Below are 16,384 nucleotides of genomic sequence, written 5' to 3'. Positions count from 1 at the left end.
AAATGGAGTCTGACCAAACGCTGAAGTCTGTCCAAACACAGAGGCTTGTCCAGAGGTCTGTCCAAACACAGAGGCTGACGGCTGAGTAAATGCAGATGACTGGCCGAATGTTGACGTCTGTCCAAAGCTAACATTCTGTGGGGGGTTAATTGTGCCCTGCGGTGTAAAAGACTGAAAAATACCTCCGCCACGATTGGCATTATTTGGGGCCTGAAAGGCACCCTGTTGGCCAGCAAAAAAATTAGATGGATTCATTGTCAGAATAGGACAAGGACAAACTCTTCCCTTGATTTGAAAAGGTGCAGCACAAACACCATCAACTCCTTCAACTCACCGACGTTCCAAAATAACCTGTAACATTAGAAACAGTAAAATATATTACAATAAATATTGCTAGCTAACTTCAATGGGCTTGATAGGTTATTAAAATAAAGTAATCCAAAACATGTATGTAGAAGTGTGGCCATTTTTTCTTAACAACGATTTATTTTAAGAGCTTAGTAGCTAGTAGTCACAGTCATGGACAATTATAGAGCAAGTAAAAGTCTCTGGCGACGATGGCTCTAACTTAAGAAATGACTAACGTTACTGCAATCCACTGCAATTTACGACTATACCAAATATAACTCAACTTTATGAACGACTACACATTCTCTTTGCAATCCTTGCTGTAGTTATTACTAACCCATTTCGAGACGTTTTCTTTTCCGAATGCTCCAGACAATTTACACCGTATCTGATACTGCACGAAGAAAGATGAAAACAGAACTGTGGTAATTTCCGGTTCCTGTCCGTCTGCTTTTGAATCACGGAAAACACTGTGCTTCACCAGTCGTCCACTAGTACATGCCGGCAAATAGGACAGGGTCTCATCAAAGGACAGACATTTAACCTTATACGAAGTTATTAGAGTTCGCTCGGATGTGTCCATTAAGGCACTGTTTGGGGGTTGGAGACCGGATTTGTGTGTGACATTTAATGAAAAAGCGACCATCCTTTGCATAGTCAACGATAGATAACGTTAGACTGCAAGCTAGCTAACGTTATTTAGTTATGATCAACCTGAGGCAATAACTAGACAAGTCTGTTTTCGCCTGATACTTCGTCTATGATTGCCAGTTGTTTAGTAATGTGCCCGACGTGTTGGTAGGCTATTTCGAGGAAAGTATTCTGACATTGTAAATGGTTTGTTTGAGTTACATACTGTGAGAAGTTCGGTGTTTCGTTTGGGGTTAGCAACACTAAGGTGCCTGGTCATCTTTTTGCCATGGGTGTAGTTATTCGCAATCTCCAGCACGTGGTGCCTGTGCGGCGCGCGAGACTACGCAAAGATGTAGAAACGTTGAGGCATATTTTGGGCATTCAGAAATTTGACGTGGGTTTAATATGTGTTGACAACTGTAAAATGCAACGGATTAACAACATCTACAGGAAAAAGAATACACCAACCGATGTATTATCTTTTCCTTTCTACGAGGTAAGACGTTAATTCGAAATTTGACAAATCGATATGTCATACGTTTAACATTGGTAACCTTCATAAATGAATTGGACGGATTTCGTAAAGTGATGTGATCTACTTGAAGGACCTGAGACCCGGTAAACTCCCGTGTGGCTTGCACAGAGACGAGCTCAACCTCGGTGACGTATTCCTTGGAGTGGAATATGTGATGCAACAGTGTAAAGGGACATCCCAAGACTTTCATAGCACGTTAACAGTGAGCAAAACCGTAAAATAGTTTTCAATATTTAAGTTAAAATGTGCGTTCTCCTCTTTCAAACCTCAAGTATGCTTCTGCACAGGTGGTCACCGCTCACGGAATTTGTCACTTACTTGGATACAGACACGAAACAGACGAGGAGTGGAAAGAGGTACTCGTTTAATTCACTTCATTGTGATGCACTACCACCACGAGGGTTTAATATCTCGTTTAATATCTTCTCGTTTTTCGATAGATGTTTCAGAGAGAAAGCTACATTTTGGCAGAATTCAACAGACTGACTGGGAGCCGGCTGGAACCACTTTCAAAGAAATACTCTCAAGAAAGCTGACAATTTTATACAATATATTGTCCGGGAGGCAAACATCTGTTATCACTTGAAGCTTGGACCACAAGGTCTAATCCCTGATATTGTAAAGTGACTTTGTTTCCGCTCTACTACAACATTATACCTCAAGGTCAGGTTGATCAATCTATGTGTTAATGTGTCAAGGATCGTGCAAAGCGATACGTGCACCTAAACGGATAATTAAACACAAAAAGAGATGCGTCTTTTCTCATGTTTTATTTAAATGCGCTTCAGGAGGCTAAAAGCTTAATGTTGGGCAATTGAACAGAGCTTATATACTATTGTGGCTGTACACTTTATATGCACTCACACCGTTCATTAAATACACTCTTACTATGAGCAGCTAGGCAAAGATCTTATTAAAGAGGAAATGTAAAAGCAAGCCGGAAAATGGGATTACTGGCCCTTGGTTCTAACATTAAACGGAACAGAAGAAAAATCAATCTGGTGTAGAAGTTTCTTTGGAAATGGTCAACTCAACAAAGAGTGGGCGGTTGTTAAAGCTCTAGAAGGAAAAAAGAACTACTGGCATTTTCAGTTGTAGCTACAGGTATGAATGATTTTAATATATATAAAAAGACAAGCTAAATTAATTTAGCTCATAAAATAAAACTTATAAAACATGAATAAAACAAAAAGTCACAGGTAAAGCTATAATGACTAACCAGAAATCACCCATCCATCTTTAAAGGACAAACAGACGCCAGCAGGCCAAATAAATATTGCACCATATTTATCTGCATATAGAATTAAAGATATAGTTCACACTGTCCATCTCCCTTCTCTGAACACATACAAGAATAGATCTTTATTATAGAGAATTATATAGAAAGCTCACAAGGAGGACCGACATTTTGTCTAAAATCAAACACAGCTCATGAGGTTCTTAATGCATGACTGGTAACGGATTACTGTTCCGAAGAATTACGGTAACAAGGCAATTGTTTGGCGATAAGCCGGGGGGGGGGGGGGGATGAGATATTTATATGGGCTGAACAATTTTCAACCCAGAAATGAGTAAAAAGATTCAAAATTTGTCTATTACGATTCAGAAACAGCTGTGTGTGTCTCAAGTCTAGCATGACGAGAAGACACAAGACTTTGACCAGTGTTAAATTTCCAAGATGGGAAAGAAAAAGTGCCCGGAGTAGATGAGTGGACGGGTGATCAGTAGTACGAGAAAAAGGGGCTGCACATTTAGCCACCTGATGACATCCTGGAGGTTTCAGAGGCCCAGTCCACACACACACACACACACACACACACGGCCCCCCTCAGAGGGGTTGCAGCACAGTGCGGCTCGCTTCGCTGCTGCCTCCCGTCTTCTCCAGCTCCAACAGTTCCTCAAACACATCCCTAAAGACAACAAGGGAACAAGGTCAGCCAATGGCCTCGGATACTCATCTAAGACTACAACTAAACCAATCCTTTGGGAGGAGACTGCTAGACTACTCACTTGTGCATGTAAAAAAAGATGTATCCACTTCGGTCGCGGTCTCTCTGCACGGCAGACTCCTGAGTGCGCGATACATCCATGTCATTATACGTCAGCCAGGACTGCTTTTTCATGTCATACACGTCACTGATGTAGTGACCTTTGAGAGAGGAGGACGGTTAACAGAAGTTTGTTAATTGTGGCAGGTTATAGGTTATAAGCAAAACACCAGAAGGCTTATTACAAATGTCATTTACACCATTGTATGTCAGAGGTGGCATTAGACTTTGTTCGTACAAATTTAAAAAAAAAATGTATATAAAATGTGGCCAAATCAGACCAAAGATTCAAGACGAGACAAAACCATTGTAGAACGTTGCAGACAAGTTGTAGTGCTGTGAATTAATCGTTGCAAGCCAACTGATGCAGTTGCAAAAGATTAATTGTGTCAACTCGCAGTTGCAAGGTTTACTTCATGACTTGTGACACTTGTCACTCAGTTAGTCAAGACACAGAATCATGGCGGTTTTGGTCAGAGACGGGAGGCAGCGAACTACTTATTGATTTGGTTTGAAAAACCCCAGTGTCTGTACATCAGTCAGAAAGCATATGCTAAAGTTAATCGACTGACAGTTGGAAAGTCAGCTAGTTGGTTAACTTTGCTAGCTAACCAACTGGTTAGCTCATATCTGGCAGCAACGAGTGGAGCAACAAAGGCCTTGTAAGGAAACGTTGGTGCTGTTGCAAGATATCAGTCATTGGTCCTAGCGGTCTGAACCCCGCCAGTTTTAGAACGCTTTGTTGCAACAGGTTGCTGCTTCCAAGAGGACATCTTACAGGCCCAATTTAATAATACTAGTGACTAATTTAAGGTTTTCAAGGGTCATTTTGAAAGGATTAGAATAAACGGCACCCTCGTGATGCACAGCATCTAATGGAAACCAATTCCAAATATGAATGGTTGAACCCCAACCGGTTTTCTGTCAGTACCCTTACCTGAGGAAGAGCTGCTGCCAATGTGACTGACCACACTGATGAGTCTGAACGAGTTGGCCAAATCTCCACTCTGGAAGAGGTAGGGGATAAGCAGACATGCTCATCAAAGCACTCAAAACATACATAATGAAGTACAAATGAAAACTCTTCTGGACATCTCTGTCCTGTCCCTCACCTCAGCATTTCTCTTGAGGTCCTCAGCTTCGGCCTCGGAGTACTCCATGTCCAGCACGTCCTCATTCCCAGAGTCATCATCATAGCACAACACCTCGGGTAGGGAGTTGTTAAACTCTACAAAGGTAAAAAAAAAAAAAAAAATAAATAAATAATAGAGAGGATCCTGCCTTTCTAAACTCATTAAAAAACAGGAAAAAAATGGCAGACCCATTGGAGATATCTATGCTACAAAGATGACAGGAGTAGATTCCAACTTAAACAGACCTTGAATACTAAGCTCTGTGGCTCTTTTCAAATCGTCATCCTCTCTCATCTCCCAAGCTTCCTGTGGAGAATGAAGTCAAAAGGTCAAATATCTAATCAAAGCCTGTGTGAAGTACACAGGACATCCAAGCTGAAGTGACCGGGCTCTTACGTGCTCCTGGAGGCTCTGGGCTAGGGCCTGCTGCAGCTCCTGCTCCTCCCTCTCCTGGTCCATGTTGTACTGCTGCACCCAGTCCAGCTCACCCTGCACGTCTGGAGTCTGGTTCTCCTTGTTCTCATCCATGGTGAGATCTAAAGAGTCAAGCACATCTATAACAAAAACACAAAACAAAAATACAACATTTCAATTGAGAGATTTAGCTGGTTTCTTTACCAAACAAGTGCCATGCATCCCAAACTAATACATTTACCAAAACTCATGCACTTTCCATGCATAGCAACTAAAAGCAACACAGCAGAAACTCAAATCAACCGCATGAGCCCCACAATCAACACGGCATGGACTCCAATGTGGCACAATGCTAAAACAACCAAAGCATACCTGTCGATGGCTTGTCTGCTTCTACCAAATCCATGTGGCTCGTCAGGTCCTGGCCATCGGCGTCTCCAAAGCCCGTGTCAAGGCTACTGGTGGGCTCCTCCTCCGGAGGCGGAGGCGGGGCCAGCGTTGTCTCCTGGCGACTCATCTCCAGCACGGCCGCCAGCATCTCGTCGTCACTGATGCCAGTGAAGTCAGTCTGTTCGGCCTGGATGCTGGGCTGAGTCTGGGAGACCTAGCAGACATCAGGGCAAATCAGAACTCATTTAGCACAATCTGCAAATACAGGCTGTAGCTCTCAATCATGAATTAGCTAGCTGAACATTCAACAAAAGCATAACAAAATAAAAAGGAAAAATATACTGGATACAGTACAACTCTACTGCACCCCATTCAGTGGTAGCTTACTACATTGGCTAACCACACAGCGGAAGAAACACAACACCTTAATGTGCAGGTAAGAGTAGATGAACGGCAGGATGGGCACAATTATCATTCAGACTACCAATGGTTTATGGTCCATGTGATATTAAAGGCTTACCTCCTCGGATCTCTCGTCATCAGCCAGGCTTTCACTCAGTCGATGTTTGCGGTTGACCACCACCTTCCTGATGAGCTCCTCTTCACTGTCCGAATCCAGAATGGTGTAAGTAGACGTGCAAGGTTTAAGGGTCCCTTTTCTGTTACAAGAAATACAACATTGTTAAAAAAAAAGAAAAGAAAAAAAAAGTCCTATAGAAAGACTAAAACCAAGGTGCATTTCCGTTGGGATCAGAAGCAGAAGCTGACCGTTGTGAGGAGTTGTTCACAGTCTGCGAGGTTTTCAGTGTTCGTGACCTACAACAGCACAGAGAATAGCCCCTTACAAAGCATGGCAGGAACAAAACTGTAAAACTGTCTAGGACCAAAAAAAAGAGATGCACACCCACTGGCCCACGAGAAAGAACTGCTTAAGGACAAACATCTTGTATTAGGTATTGCTGTCAGACTGTGCTTACATAGCTGCTTGTGCACTCCATCCCAGACTGAGGGGGGGCCGTGTGGAATCTGCGCAGTGGGACATCAGCGTGAGGTATTTGGGGATCACAACCTGCTGGCCCAGCTTGCTGTTGAGAGACAACTGGGCATTGTAGCTGTACCGCTTGAGATGAAGGATCAGAACCCTAAATAGGAATATTAAGCAAAAAAAGTTAATGATGGATGGTTAATGCTGTGGTCATCACACAAGCATTGTTGAAGGAACCAAGTGAATGCAAGACACAAACCTGGGCAATCTGCTGAATTTGTGCGTGACTGTGGCTGCTTTCCCACTGCACTTCTCACATGAGTACTCGACCTCCTCCATCTGTGGAAACAAATATGGTGAGGGGTCTGGAACACTTTTGACTAGATGCACCACTTCAAACCCAATACTAATAGCATTTGTAGTGATGAACCAACCAACGCATACCCTGAAGAAGAGGTCCAGCGAGTCTTGGATGGACCTCAGAGGCAGAGTCTTCTTCCGGCGCGGCAGGTTGATTGACAGGTCATTGAACCGCTCACGCTTCTGAACCACCTCTCCACACCTGCAAATGTGCCATGCAAGCTTAGGGAGACTGCAACACTATTCCACTGCTACTCATTCCCTCCTGGAAATAAACAACACCAATCTACAGCCGTTATGACAAATAACTGCAGCATCTTACTCACCCTTTACATGTGATTGTGTGCTGCACCTCAAACTCCATGTTGACCACCACAGGGCAGGTGTAGATACGAGAGGTGTCTGCCTCCTCGCCCAAGCGTGCACTCTGAGACTCGTCATGTGGAGATGGTTCATTTTTCCAGCTTTTGTTCACTTTCTCCACATCCTCCTTCAGCTGGTCCAGACACTGGCTCAGGAACTCATGGGCATCCTACCAGGTCCAAACATACATTTCCATCCAGGACAACTAGTGTATTGATACAGAAAAGGGCCAGACATCTACAGATGGACTCTTTAACTTATTAAAGGAACACTATGGAGTTTCTGGAGCCGCCAGGTAGGGGGCTACTTTCAGGTGGACGATTCAGTAACTTATTTGCTGTCTTGTTTTGTCTTGTGTTGCACTTGCTTGATGTTTGACTGTTAGGAAAGTTGTTGGCAAGCTAGCCAACATAGCCATCACAATAACATGGATAATAAGCCAACGTGAGAGCACTTATTACTAGCATCAATGTCCAAGCATGTTACAACAAGCTTGCTAACGAGATGTCTTGCTAGCGGCTGAACTTAGCAAAACCTGTTGAAATTTGCTTACTTTGTTTATGACGAACTAGCGAGTCAACACCTTTCCTAACACAGTCAAACATCAAGCAAGTGCAAGACAGCAAACAAGTTACTGAATAGTCCAGCAGAAAGTAACCCCCTACCTGGCGGCTCCAGAAACGCCAGTGTTACTTTAAATCAGGTCAAAACATTATTCTACATTTGAAGTAGTTTGTTTCACAACAAAAGTACTTGTGTGAAAGTACATTAACCTCTACTCTGCTCTTTTTGTACCCACTATAACAAAATACTAAACACATAAACAAAAGTAAGCATAAACCTAATTTTAGCCTTAAACACATGCTTACATTTTGCATATATCCAGAGAAGCGCTCTGCGGTGGAGGAGATGGAGTTCTTAACCCTCCTCAGCAGATCTTTCTTCACCTCTGGGCACGAAATATCCTTTTTAGCAAGCAGATGTGCAAAGCGTCTGGAAAACAAAAAGGGACCCAAAGTGCATTTAAAAATAAATTCGTTTTCTGTAGGAATTGTAGTTTTGAACTAGACACAGCAATAGCATAGGAAGAAATTACAGTTTTGATATAATGTCAAAAACACCTGCTGCACTGTATTATCTGCTAAAGTTTGCATGCTAACCAGCTAGAGTTTAATACTACTTTGTACCTTAAGAGGTGAAAAGAGTAAATCAAAGGACGGCTGCATAAGCCCACTGTCACTGTTTTTCACTTTCAAAATCCCTTCTCGGAGGCTAAAATAACGACAGTAAAAAGTATTTAATTTGTGAAAAAATGGCAAGCTACAGGCCTCAATCCATTTTAAGAGTCCTGGATTAAAAGATTCAAATCCATGAACGGACCCAGAGTCAGCATGGATATCCTGTAATTAGTCTCAACGAGTAGCTCAGTTGCAAACCCAATGGTTTACAGTAATGGCTAGACTATCAATTAGCTCAAAAGCTCAAGTGCATAAATGAAGACCCACAGGAGTCTGTTTGCTTCGATTAAGTTAATGCAACATAAATGTCAATTGCTGTTTATGGAGACCCTAATGGTAGCCTAGAACTCTTTCTATCATATAAATGTTTTCATGCTACATGTAGCCTTCAGCCTTTCCCACCTGGGCCAAACCTTTTGTTTACTTGCACAGAGGGAGAGGAGGTAGGGGTGTACAAACAAACAAACAAACATACTAAATACACTTCCCCCAATCGACTTAGCCACTAGCCAGGCATGCTTACATACAGCCCACTCATTTAAGGAGGCTAAATAAGAGCAACACCAAGGAGTCATTACCTGAGTAAGGCATTACTGGGAACCTTCTTCCATGGGATGCCCTGTTTGAGTAGGTCACTGGAGAAGGATGGCAGGCTAAATAAGGACTGCAGGATTGCATTCATATAGCACGTGTTTCCTAGGTTGGAGAATCTGGACGTAGAAATTAAGAAATGTAAAAAAAAACAAAAAAAAAACACATACACTATAACCTGCATTTTGATAGGATTTACAATTTACAAGTACGGTGGATATACATCATGCAACACACTGTTGGGATTAAACTGTGACCTGTATGTTGTTACTAACTGATCTAAACAAATAGAATGTATAATAGAAATAATTCTCACCCCTGCAGTGAAGGCTGTTGCTGGGTAAGCGTGGATGGTCTAGGTTTGCTCCAGCCACCGTAGTCAAGTGAGGGACGCACCTTTTTAACGGGAGTGGAGTGATTTGGCAACAAGCTCCTTTTGGAGGAAGGAGACTGGCTTGTGCTGCTAGACCTGAAACAAATACCCAAACCATAAACTGTCACTTCAAATGGTATGTACAGGTCAGATCTAAATCACATCGTTCACCCACTATACTGTAACACAGGGGTCTCAAACTCCCAGCCTGCGGGCCAGATCCGGCCCCTCAGAATGTTGCAAAAAGTTCCATTGATTTGAATGGGCCACCCCAACGTTAACCGCTGCCATTGGCAACAGGTTTTGTGCTTCCAATTCAGATCTTTCATATCATTCCGCAAGTAGTCCAGTTGTTTAACGTAATTGAAGTCACAAGTAATGGGTTGCTACGCAACACCTGAAACTTTAAAGTTCTATACGCGTGGAGAACAATTTTTTCTTAGAGGAAGTCATACAACAAAATCATTAAAAATAAGTATTTTGGAGGAATGTCTTCTATCCTTTGACAAGTAACCGAATAATAAGCAGGATAATGTATAGTCCGCCGGTCATTATCGGAAAATAAATCTAGCTGTGTGTCAAAGGTAAAAGTTTCAGTGCGTATTCTGCACTGAGCACTGACATTAATAATAATGATCAGTTCGCAATTTTTGTCTGCGGTGTTAACAACCAGTTTGAAGTGAAAGACGAATAACTTTGTGTAAAAATAATGCAAGGTCGTACCACAGCTAAGGATGTATTTGAGCAACTGTGTGACGCAATTGAGCATGCTGGTTTGTCATGGAAGTCGCTCCGAGGAACAACAACAGACTATGCACCATCAATGATCAGCATATCAGTAAACTATTCATTTTAGATCACTATAGATGGAAAGATGCAGCATTTTGACAGTCATATTAAATTGTACACTTGAAATATATTTATTATAAATACATTTATTTTATAAAATAAAATTCAGATTTTTGCTGAAACTTTATTCAGTTTTCTGCTTTGTTTTGTTAGCAGCCTTGTTACCAACTACACAAAAGTGGTGCAGTACACTTTTGCTTTAAAATGTGCATGTATGAAGGAAAAATATAGCTGTAGTCGTCAATGAAGACATTATCCCACTATTACTACTGTATATGTAAGTCATCAATGAGACAGTGATCCAAAAATGCAACTATAACAAACACCTTTATCCAAAGAGCGTCTTTCATTGCCCAGGAATTGAAACTCAGGTAAGCTACTTGTTATTCAACAACAATAACCATTGTACCACTGATCACACATGGTAAATTTGCCACACTCAAAATTGGTATCTACAGTATTGTGATTAGGGATGGGCATTCGATTAAATTGTCTTAATCGATCGTCGGGAGAATTAACGATCGATTTTCGATTAATCATTAATATTTTTATATTAAAATTCACTATTTATAGGCTATATTAAAATGCAGTGAAAATAGAAAAAAAACACAGCACGTTTCCTCATTGAGATCTTTTGTTACAAGATGAACAACTCTTGTGGCAGTTAAACTTACAAGATGGACAACTCTTGTGGCAGTTAAACGGGATCCGTTCAATGGTTACACTTGAAAATATGCGCTGCTGTACTCTTAAGCAGCGGAGCCGACAGCTAGAAGCCGGTGCTCATAAACACAACTTTTTTTTTCTCTTTAACTAATTAATCTCACATTTTGAAATTCATTCATCTAGATTTATCGTGATTAAAAGTTTGTTTTCTTCTCAAGACTAAATCTTCAGACAGACGCGTAATCACTTCAGACAGCGTGTATTTTAGACACGGTTGTTTAATTGTATTTTTTTCGTGCTCTCTCGCCGTCATACAAGGAATATATGCGAGAAACAATGGTGCCCCTCGACGGTAAATCGTAAGAATTGTCCCCTGAAGCAATTCGAATCACCTCAGTCAGCCCACCGTCTTCAACTATGTTGATGGGCCGACAGTCACCAGCAACCAAAACTGTTACAGCGTTGGTAACCTTTTCACGGACTGGTCTAGTTCATTTCCTAGAGAAGTCGTGGAGTGTGGGTTGGCGACCATCTAACCTGGGACTGCTTTCTGTCGGGTGCTTTGCATTAAGGTGATAACTTAAAGACGAGCTGCTTCTGTAATAGCTACATTCAGCTTGACAAATGCTACATACAACTTTAGTTTTGTCGATTGTTCTGTCATTTTGCCTCTTAAACAGAAACTTTCCGCCCAACAATCCCTCAGCTCTCTCCATCTTCAACTACCGTCTCGGTCTCTTCTATCTAAATTGACTGCAGACACGCGGCAGTTTCGTGCCATGGGTCAACGCGCACCGGAAGTAAACAAAGTTGCGTTAACTGCGTTCAAATATTTTATTGCATTAATCTCGGCCACAATAATCTCATAGAATAACGTGTTAACTTTGACAGCCCTAAAATAAATAAATTACACGCACACTACGCAACAGAACATGCATTAGTTTTAATCGATGAAAAAATTATTTCATCGAGGAAATTCTTAATGATCAATTAATCGATCGTCGATTAATTATGCCCATCCCTAATTGTGATAGGCAAGCCAACAGATTTAAAAAACCTGCCCCCCCCCCCCCAGACTGTACTCTCATCTGCCCCTCTGTCATTTGAGGTTTGAGACCCCTGCCGTAACAGATTGCTGAAAAAATAAATTGACAGCAGCATTGGCTTTATACCTGTCCAGGAAAGAATGGCTTTGAGTGTAGTCCTTGCCACCTGATCTGCTGCCATAGAATGAGGACGTCTGTAGAGGCGCAGGTGAGGCTGCAAAAATTACACAAAATAACGCAATCATGTAACGAGGCTACCAAAACATAAAAGACAAGAGTATATCTAAAATAATTCAAATTCCATATTCCAAACACTAACCTGCGGTCCTGTTTTCCTCAGATTGCTTCAGCTTCTCCTTGCAGCTGAGAAGAAACTTCCGGGAAGGGTCAGACATTGCCTTGTTGTTGCTGTAGAGGTGTGAGATAAGACACCACTGTTACCACCATTACTGGTACCTACAGTCACACTGTTTGTGTGGGATTGATTTTTGTATTCTGCATCCATCTTTTGAATAGTGGCTCTCACCTAGACGAGTCGTTTTCCTTGGGATAGTCCTCGCCTATATCACTTTCCGAGCTCATGAGCCTCTTCCTCTTCTCACTTCTGAAGGGAAGGAAAAACAATTAACGTGCTGTATCAGTACGGACCAGTCCCTTAGGAAACCAAACCTTATCCACAATTAACTCAAGACTGGGAGACATGTTTCTGATCCAGGTGACAGCATAACAGATGGAGAGGGACAAGAGCCACACATCAGCCTACCTGTTTTCTGAGAGGCCAGTTCGGACAGGTGTAGAGGAAACTCGGCTTGGACTCCCAAGAGGTTTCCTAGGGGCGTTCTCCTCCCGGCCATCAATACCTCCACGTCTCGGTGTAGTCTATGCATTCAAAATCCACTTGTTGAAATGTTCCAAAACATGTTTTGATGGTATGCGATTGATATTGTTATTACTACATTAAATATACTTATAAACATCTCACCTGTCTCTCTGGGGTAGACAGGGTTGTGTCATTTTTCACTGAACGGTTTCCAAGCACCACTCCAAAACTGGCACTTCCCTGATTCGTTTTCAGGACTAAGGAAAAGAAAATATGAACATTTGAATATATTGTGGGCCGCTTAACATTTTTAAAGAAGGAATTTAAGAAATGACTTGTTACAGAAAAGACATCAAGAGGAAACCTACCTGTTTGTTTCCCCTGTTTAAGCGAATCAAGATATTCCTTCATTTTCTTGGCCACTACAGTAGGGATTTTGTCAAAGGTAACAACATCCTTGGAGTCCTTCAGAGTGATTACCAGTCGGCTGTGAGAGGTGCGCATGGGGCCCAACACAACGTTCTTCACATTGTGGTTCAACTGAAGATGCAAAGCAATTACTGTTAAATGTGGCAATATCCGTCTCTTGAATATTGAAAAAGATTAGGTAGGTGCTAAAGGAAACAGTGTTTTTGAAGTAGACACTTGAACTGTAACCAACCTGGAAATTTTTAGGAGCACCTCCGCTGTTGAATTTGAGTAACATGTTCACTTTGTTGTCCTTCTCATGGATCTCAAAGACACCCTCTTTCCACCTGGTGGTACCCAAGTCCAGACTGTTGATGCGAATGCGGACAGCGCTACCGCTGGAGAGCTTAGGCACTGCGACTGCCATGACAGCCTAGATGCAGCGCTCTAGATCCTGACTTGAACGGAGGCTGGGACTGAAGTCTTCAGGTCTACACGACAGCTGCAAGAAATCAGACAGGCCGTTTTAGAACTAAATATGACAAGCAATTAAATCAGTTTGCTATGTTTTAGAAAGAGACCATAGTGTTAATGGATATTTATAAGACCCCCCCCACTGACAAGTGACATGCAGAATCCATCGGAGATAGATGTGAGCTACAGCAACTTGAAAAATTATTTCTACCCAATTACTTTACATGCTAAAAATGTGAACCGCACACTAAATAAATGCCGTTTGACAGATTATACAACTGAATGTTTTGATATACTCAGGGTGGTTCAAATTACACTCAATTGTTCAACCACGAATGTTATTTAACTACTATTACCTAGTGGTCAAGTTCCCTAGCGGGGTAAAAGTTAAGCCATCAATTGACATCGCTTGACGAGCTTCACGGTTTAAAAAACAAATCAACAGAAATGACCTGCAATTAGCTCCATAACCACTGCATCGCAGTAAGACACAATAACTGAACACAAGCATCTGGCAAGCTAATGGGATCACTGGTCTAATGCACGCACATATTTGGCCAACATCACCAAACATGCAAAACGATAATCTAACACACACATCGCAGACGTCGGCATAATGGTGTAACATTAAACAGCAAAAACTAAAAAAGACTGTCAGGAACCCGTCCCAAATGTTTCGTTCGTTCGATGGCTTTTGTAGAGCCACTTTACTGTGGTTACTACTCACTGGCTAGCAGCATCCCTTATGCGGTGCTCACACAATTAGCTAATAGCTAGTACAGCTAACGAAGGAAAGTTGGGACATTTAAAAGTTAGCCATAGCTAACGTTACCCAATAAGCATATATGTCATCATCGCAATCACGTGAGAACGTAGCTTTCCAAGTCGGAAGTAAACTGCAACAAATTTCAGAAAATGATGGGTGGTGAAGCGGTGAGGTTAACTAGCTACCGTACTCACTTTGGCACACCGTAATTGGTACAGTTAGCTAGCAATGGCTAGAAAAACCAACATAGATGCGCTAGCTCGCCAACATCACACGCGGTTGACCTGCTTGTATGCCTGCGGACTACGTTATTGAACGCAGGATGCAAAGAAAAACTATTTGATACCACACCGCATGACAAAATTACAAATTAAAGCAACCTTCATTCTGTCACTGTCAAAAGTAATTTCACGGACAACGGCAATATTTACCTAAACGCTACTCGTTAGCTTGCTAAACTAGCAATAAACCTCTCTACAGGCCGGAGTTAGCCCGCTAGCTGGCTAATTCGCTTGCTGCTGATTTGAAGATGAAAACGACGCCAAAAAACAATTACAAAGCAGCTATAACTTACTTTCAGCAGGGACGTATCCTTACAGAGAATACAAAATGATAATATCGATTCCAAAGGTCTTCCGGTAAAAGTGTGCCTGTTTTGCCGGCATGGAGTGATACCAGTACCGTGTTGTTGACAGTGTGGTCCACGACGCTACACTTCACCAGTCGATGATGGCGGGAATGTGAAAATTCACAGCGGAAATGGCTCGCGCGAACTGAGTTAATTTGTCTTCGCGCGAGATGGCTGTCAGAAGTGCAAAGGCTCAACAGGATGCACGCTGTCTGTAGCTCCGACTTGCCTTGTAGCAGAATCTGTAAAGAATCATGTCTCTTGATGCTGGCAAAAATAATGTAATCGATACTGTGTAGACTAAAGCGATGTCAATAGTGTTTGATGAATTAACAAACCCCTTTATCTATATCTGTTGGTTTCTGTACGCTTGTCAATGTATCATTAACATGTTCTCCCAATTGACTGAATTCAAGAGCATTTGTCAGTGCTGTATGATGATACAAACTGAATACGCTTCGAACACGTGTAGGTCTGTTTGCAGTGTAGACAATTAAACATAACCATAGCCTAATTAATCACATGTAAACCGACGCAGTGTGTTTCACTAAACTGACTGATTACATTCCAGTAAACCTCGACTGTAACACTGCTTTTGAGCATAGACGTAGCCTAATTTTTATTGCGGTCATAACCTGTTTATTTACTTCAGTTGTTGTAATGCCAATGCTGTCCTTGGGAAGGCGCTGTTGTACATCTTAAAGAACAACATGGAACGTCAGAATGCCATACACTTGTTAGTTGGAGCTCCATTCTTACCTTTCCCAGCATTTACTATTAAGCTGGGTTGAATATTTTGCATTTGTTTTATCAGTATTCCTTGATTTTCAATACAATATAAATCAATAATTAAAGAAAATGTTTTGGTGAGTGTTATTTTTCATCACATTATTTTCTTATGGATTACTACTTTGTAAACCTATGCTACACTAACTCTGCATAATTTGCATAAAAATGCTAACGGTGGGAAAGGGGCTGAGAGTTGGGGGTGGAGTGGGGCTGGGGGGGGTAGGTAAACTCTGAATGATGAGTCTCGATCAGCAAATTCAAATCAGACTCAGACTCATGCTCACCGGTGGGGCCTGGGGGAGGTGGGCCACCCATTTAATGACGTGGACATGTACCAAATGGTCGTAGATACATCAGCTTCAGGCAAGATTATTTTAAATAGTCTATAGCGTGTTGAGCCATTTTCAACCCATTCATAGTTGCAGGTGATTATACACTAATGAAATCATAATTATGAATACAATATTTCATTTCTGTTAATAGATCCCCCTAAATCCTCTACACTGCACATTTAAATTCGGCTTAAC

At 41.8% G+C, this 16,384-nt stretch overlaps 2 protein-coding genes across 5 annotated transcripts in view; one reads left to right on the top strand and one right to left on the bottom strand.

Moving 5' to 3' along the window:
- Window positions 1-15,206, bottom strand: part of usp37 (ubiquitin specific peptidase 37) — a 35,226-nt gene extending 20,020 nt beyond the window's left edge. The window contains exons 1-24 of one of the 4 annotated variants that reach the window (XM_031560200.2): window positions 15,015-15,205; window positions 13,454-13,702; window positions 13,161-13,332; window positions 12,955-13,049; window positions 12,736-12,851; window positions 12,499-12,576; window positions 12,292-12,380; window positions 12,099-12,186; window positions 9,355-9,507; window positions 9,026-9,157; window positions 8,079-8,202; window positions 7,173-7,378; window positions 6,931-7,048; window positions 6,746-6,825; window positions 6,479-6,643; window positions 6,270-6,317; window positions 6,022-6,160; window positions 5,484-5,715; window positions 5,094-5,251; window positions 4,943-5,003; window positions 4,677-4,792; window positions 4,502-4,571; window positions 3,527-3,665; window positions 3,310-3,426 (exon numbers count right to left, since the gene is read on the bottom strand). In XM_031560200.2, coding sequence (XP_031416060.1) covers window positions 3,345-3,426; window positions 3,527-3,665; window positions 4,502-4,571; window positions 4,677-4,792; window positions 4,943-5,003; window positions 5,094-5,251; window positions 5,484-5,715; window positions 6,022-6,160; window positions 6,270-6,317; window positions 6,479-6,643; window positions 6,746-6,825; window positions 6,931-7,048; window positions 7,173-7,378; window positions 8,079-8,202; window positions 9,026-9,157; window positions 9,355-9,507; window positions 12,099-12,186; window positions 12,292-12,380; window positions 12,499-12,576; window positions 12,736-12,851; window positions 12,955-13,049; window positions 13,161-13,332; window positions 13,454-13,627 — 2,835 coding nt within the window. In that variant the 5' untranslated portion in view covers window positions 13,628-13,702; window positions 15,015-15,205 and the 3' untranslated portion in view covers window positions 3,310-3,344. Of the gene's footprint in view, window positions 1-2,271; window positions 3,427-3,526; window positions 3,666-4,501; window positions 4,572-4,676; window positions 4,793-4,942; window positions 5,004-5,093; window positions 5,252-5,483; window positions 5,716-6,021; window positions 6,161-6,269; window positions 6,318-6,478; window positions 6,644-6,745; window positions 6,826-6,930; window positions 7,049-7,172; window positions 7,379-8,078; window positions 8,203-9,025; window positions 9,158-9,354; window positions 9,508-12,098; window positions 12,187-12,291; window positions 12,381-12,498; window positions 12,577-12,735; window positions 12,852-12,954; window positions 13,050-13,160; window positions 13,333-13,453; window positions 13,703-15,014 lie in introns of those variants that run through there. The other 3 variants (XM_031560209.2, XM_012836398.3, XM_031560203.2) reach the window with 3 other exon arrangements.
- On the top strand, window positions 785-2,269 carry ybey (ybeY metalloendoribonuclease). Its single transcript, XM_012836406.3, has 4 exons — window positions 785-1,477; window positions 1,587-1,718; window positions 1,804-1,872; window positions 1,957-2,269. Exons 1-4 carry the CDS (start codon window positions 1,268-1,270, stop codon window positions 2,050-2,052), a joined length of 507 nt encoding a protein of 168 aa, XP_012691860.1. The 5' UTR covers window positions 785-1,267; the 3' UTR covers window positions 2,053-2,269.
- Window positions 15,207-16,384: the final 1,178 nt, after the last annotated feature.

Source organism: Clupea harengus, chromosome 2 (genome assembly GCF_900700415.2).
Source record: "Clupea harengus chromosome 2, Ch_v2.0.2, whole genome shotgun sequence".
Taxonomy (NCBI): domain Eukaryota; kingdom Metazoa; phylum Chordata; class Actinopteri; order Clupeiformes; family Clupeidae; genus Clupea; species Clupea harengus.
The sequence above is the reverse complement of the archived record's forward strand: the minus strand, read 5'-3'. Positions and strand labels throughout refer to the sequence as shown.

What these genes read in the sequence shown, in the direction of transcription:
- ybey (XM_012836406.3), top strand. Translation starts at nt 1,268, where the DNA reads ATGGGTGTAGTTATTCGCAATCTCCAGCACGTGGTGCCTGTGCGGCGC. An exon ending in TATCTTTTCCTTTCTACGAG is followed by an intron (nt 1,478 to 1,586) that starts GTAAGACGTTAA and finishes ATCTACTTGAAG; the next exon opens with GACCTGAGACCCGGTAAACT. An exon ending in ACTTTCATAGCACGTTAACA is followed by an intron (nt 1,719 to 1,803) that starts GTGAGCAAAACC and finishes GCTTCTGCACAG; the next exon opens with GTGGTCACCGCTCACGGAAT.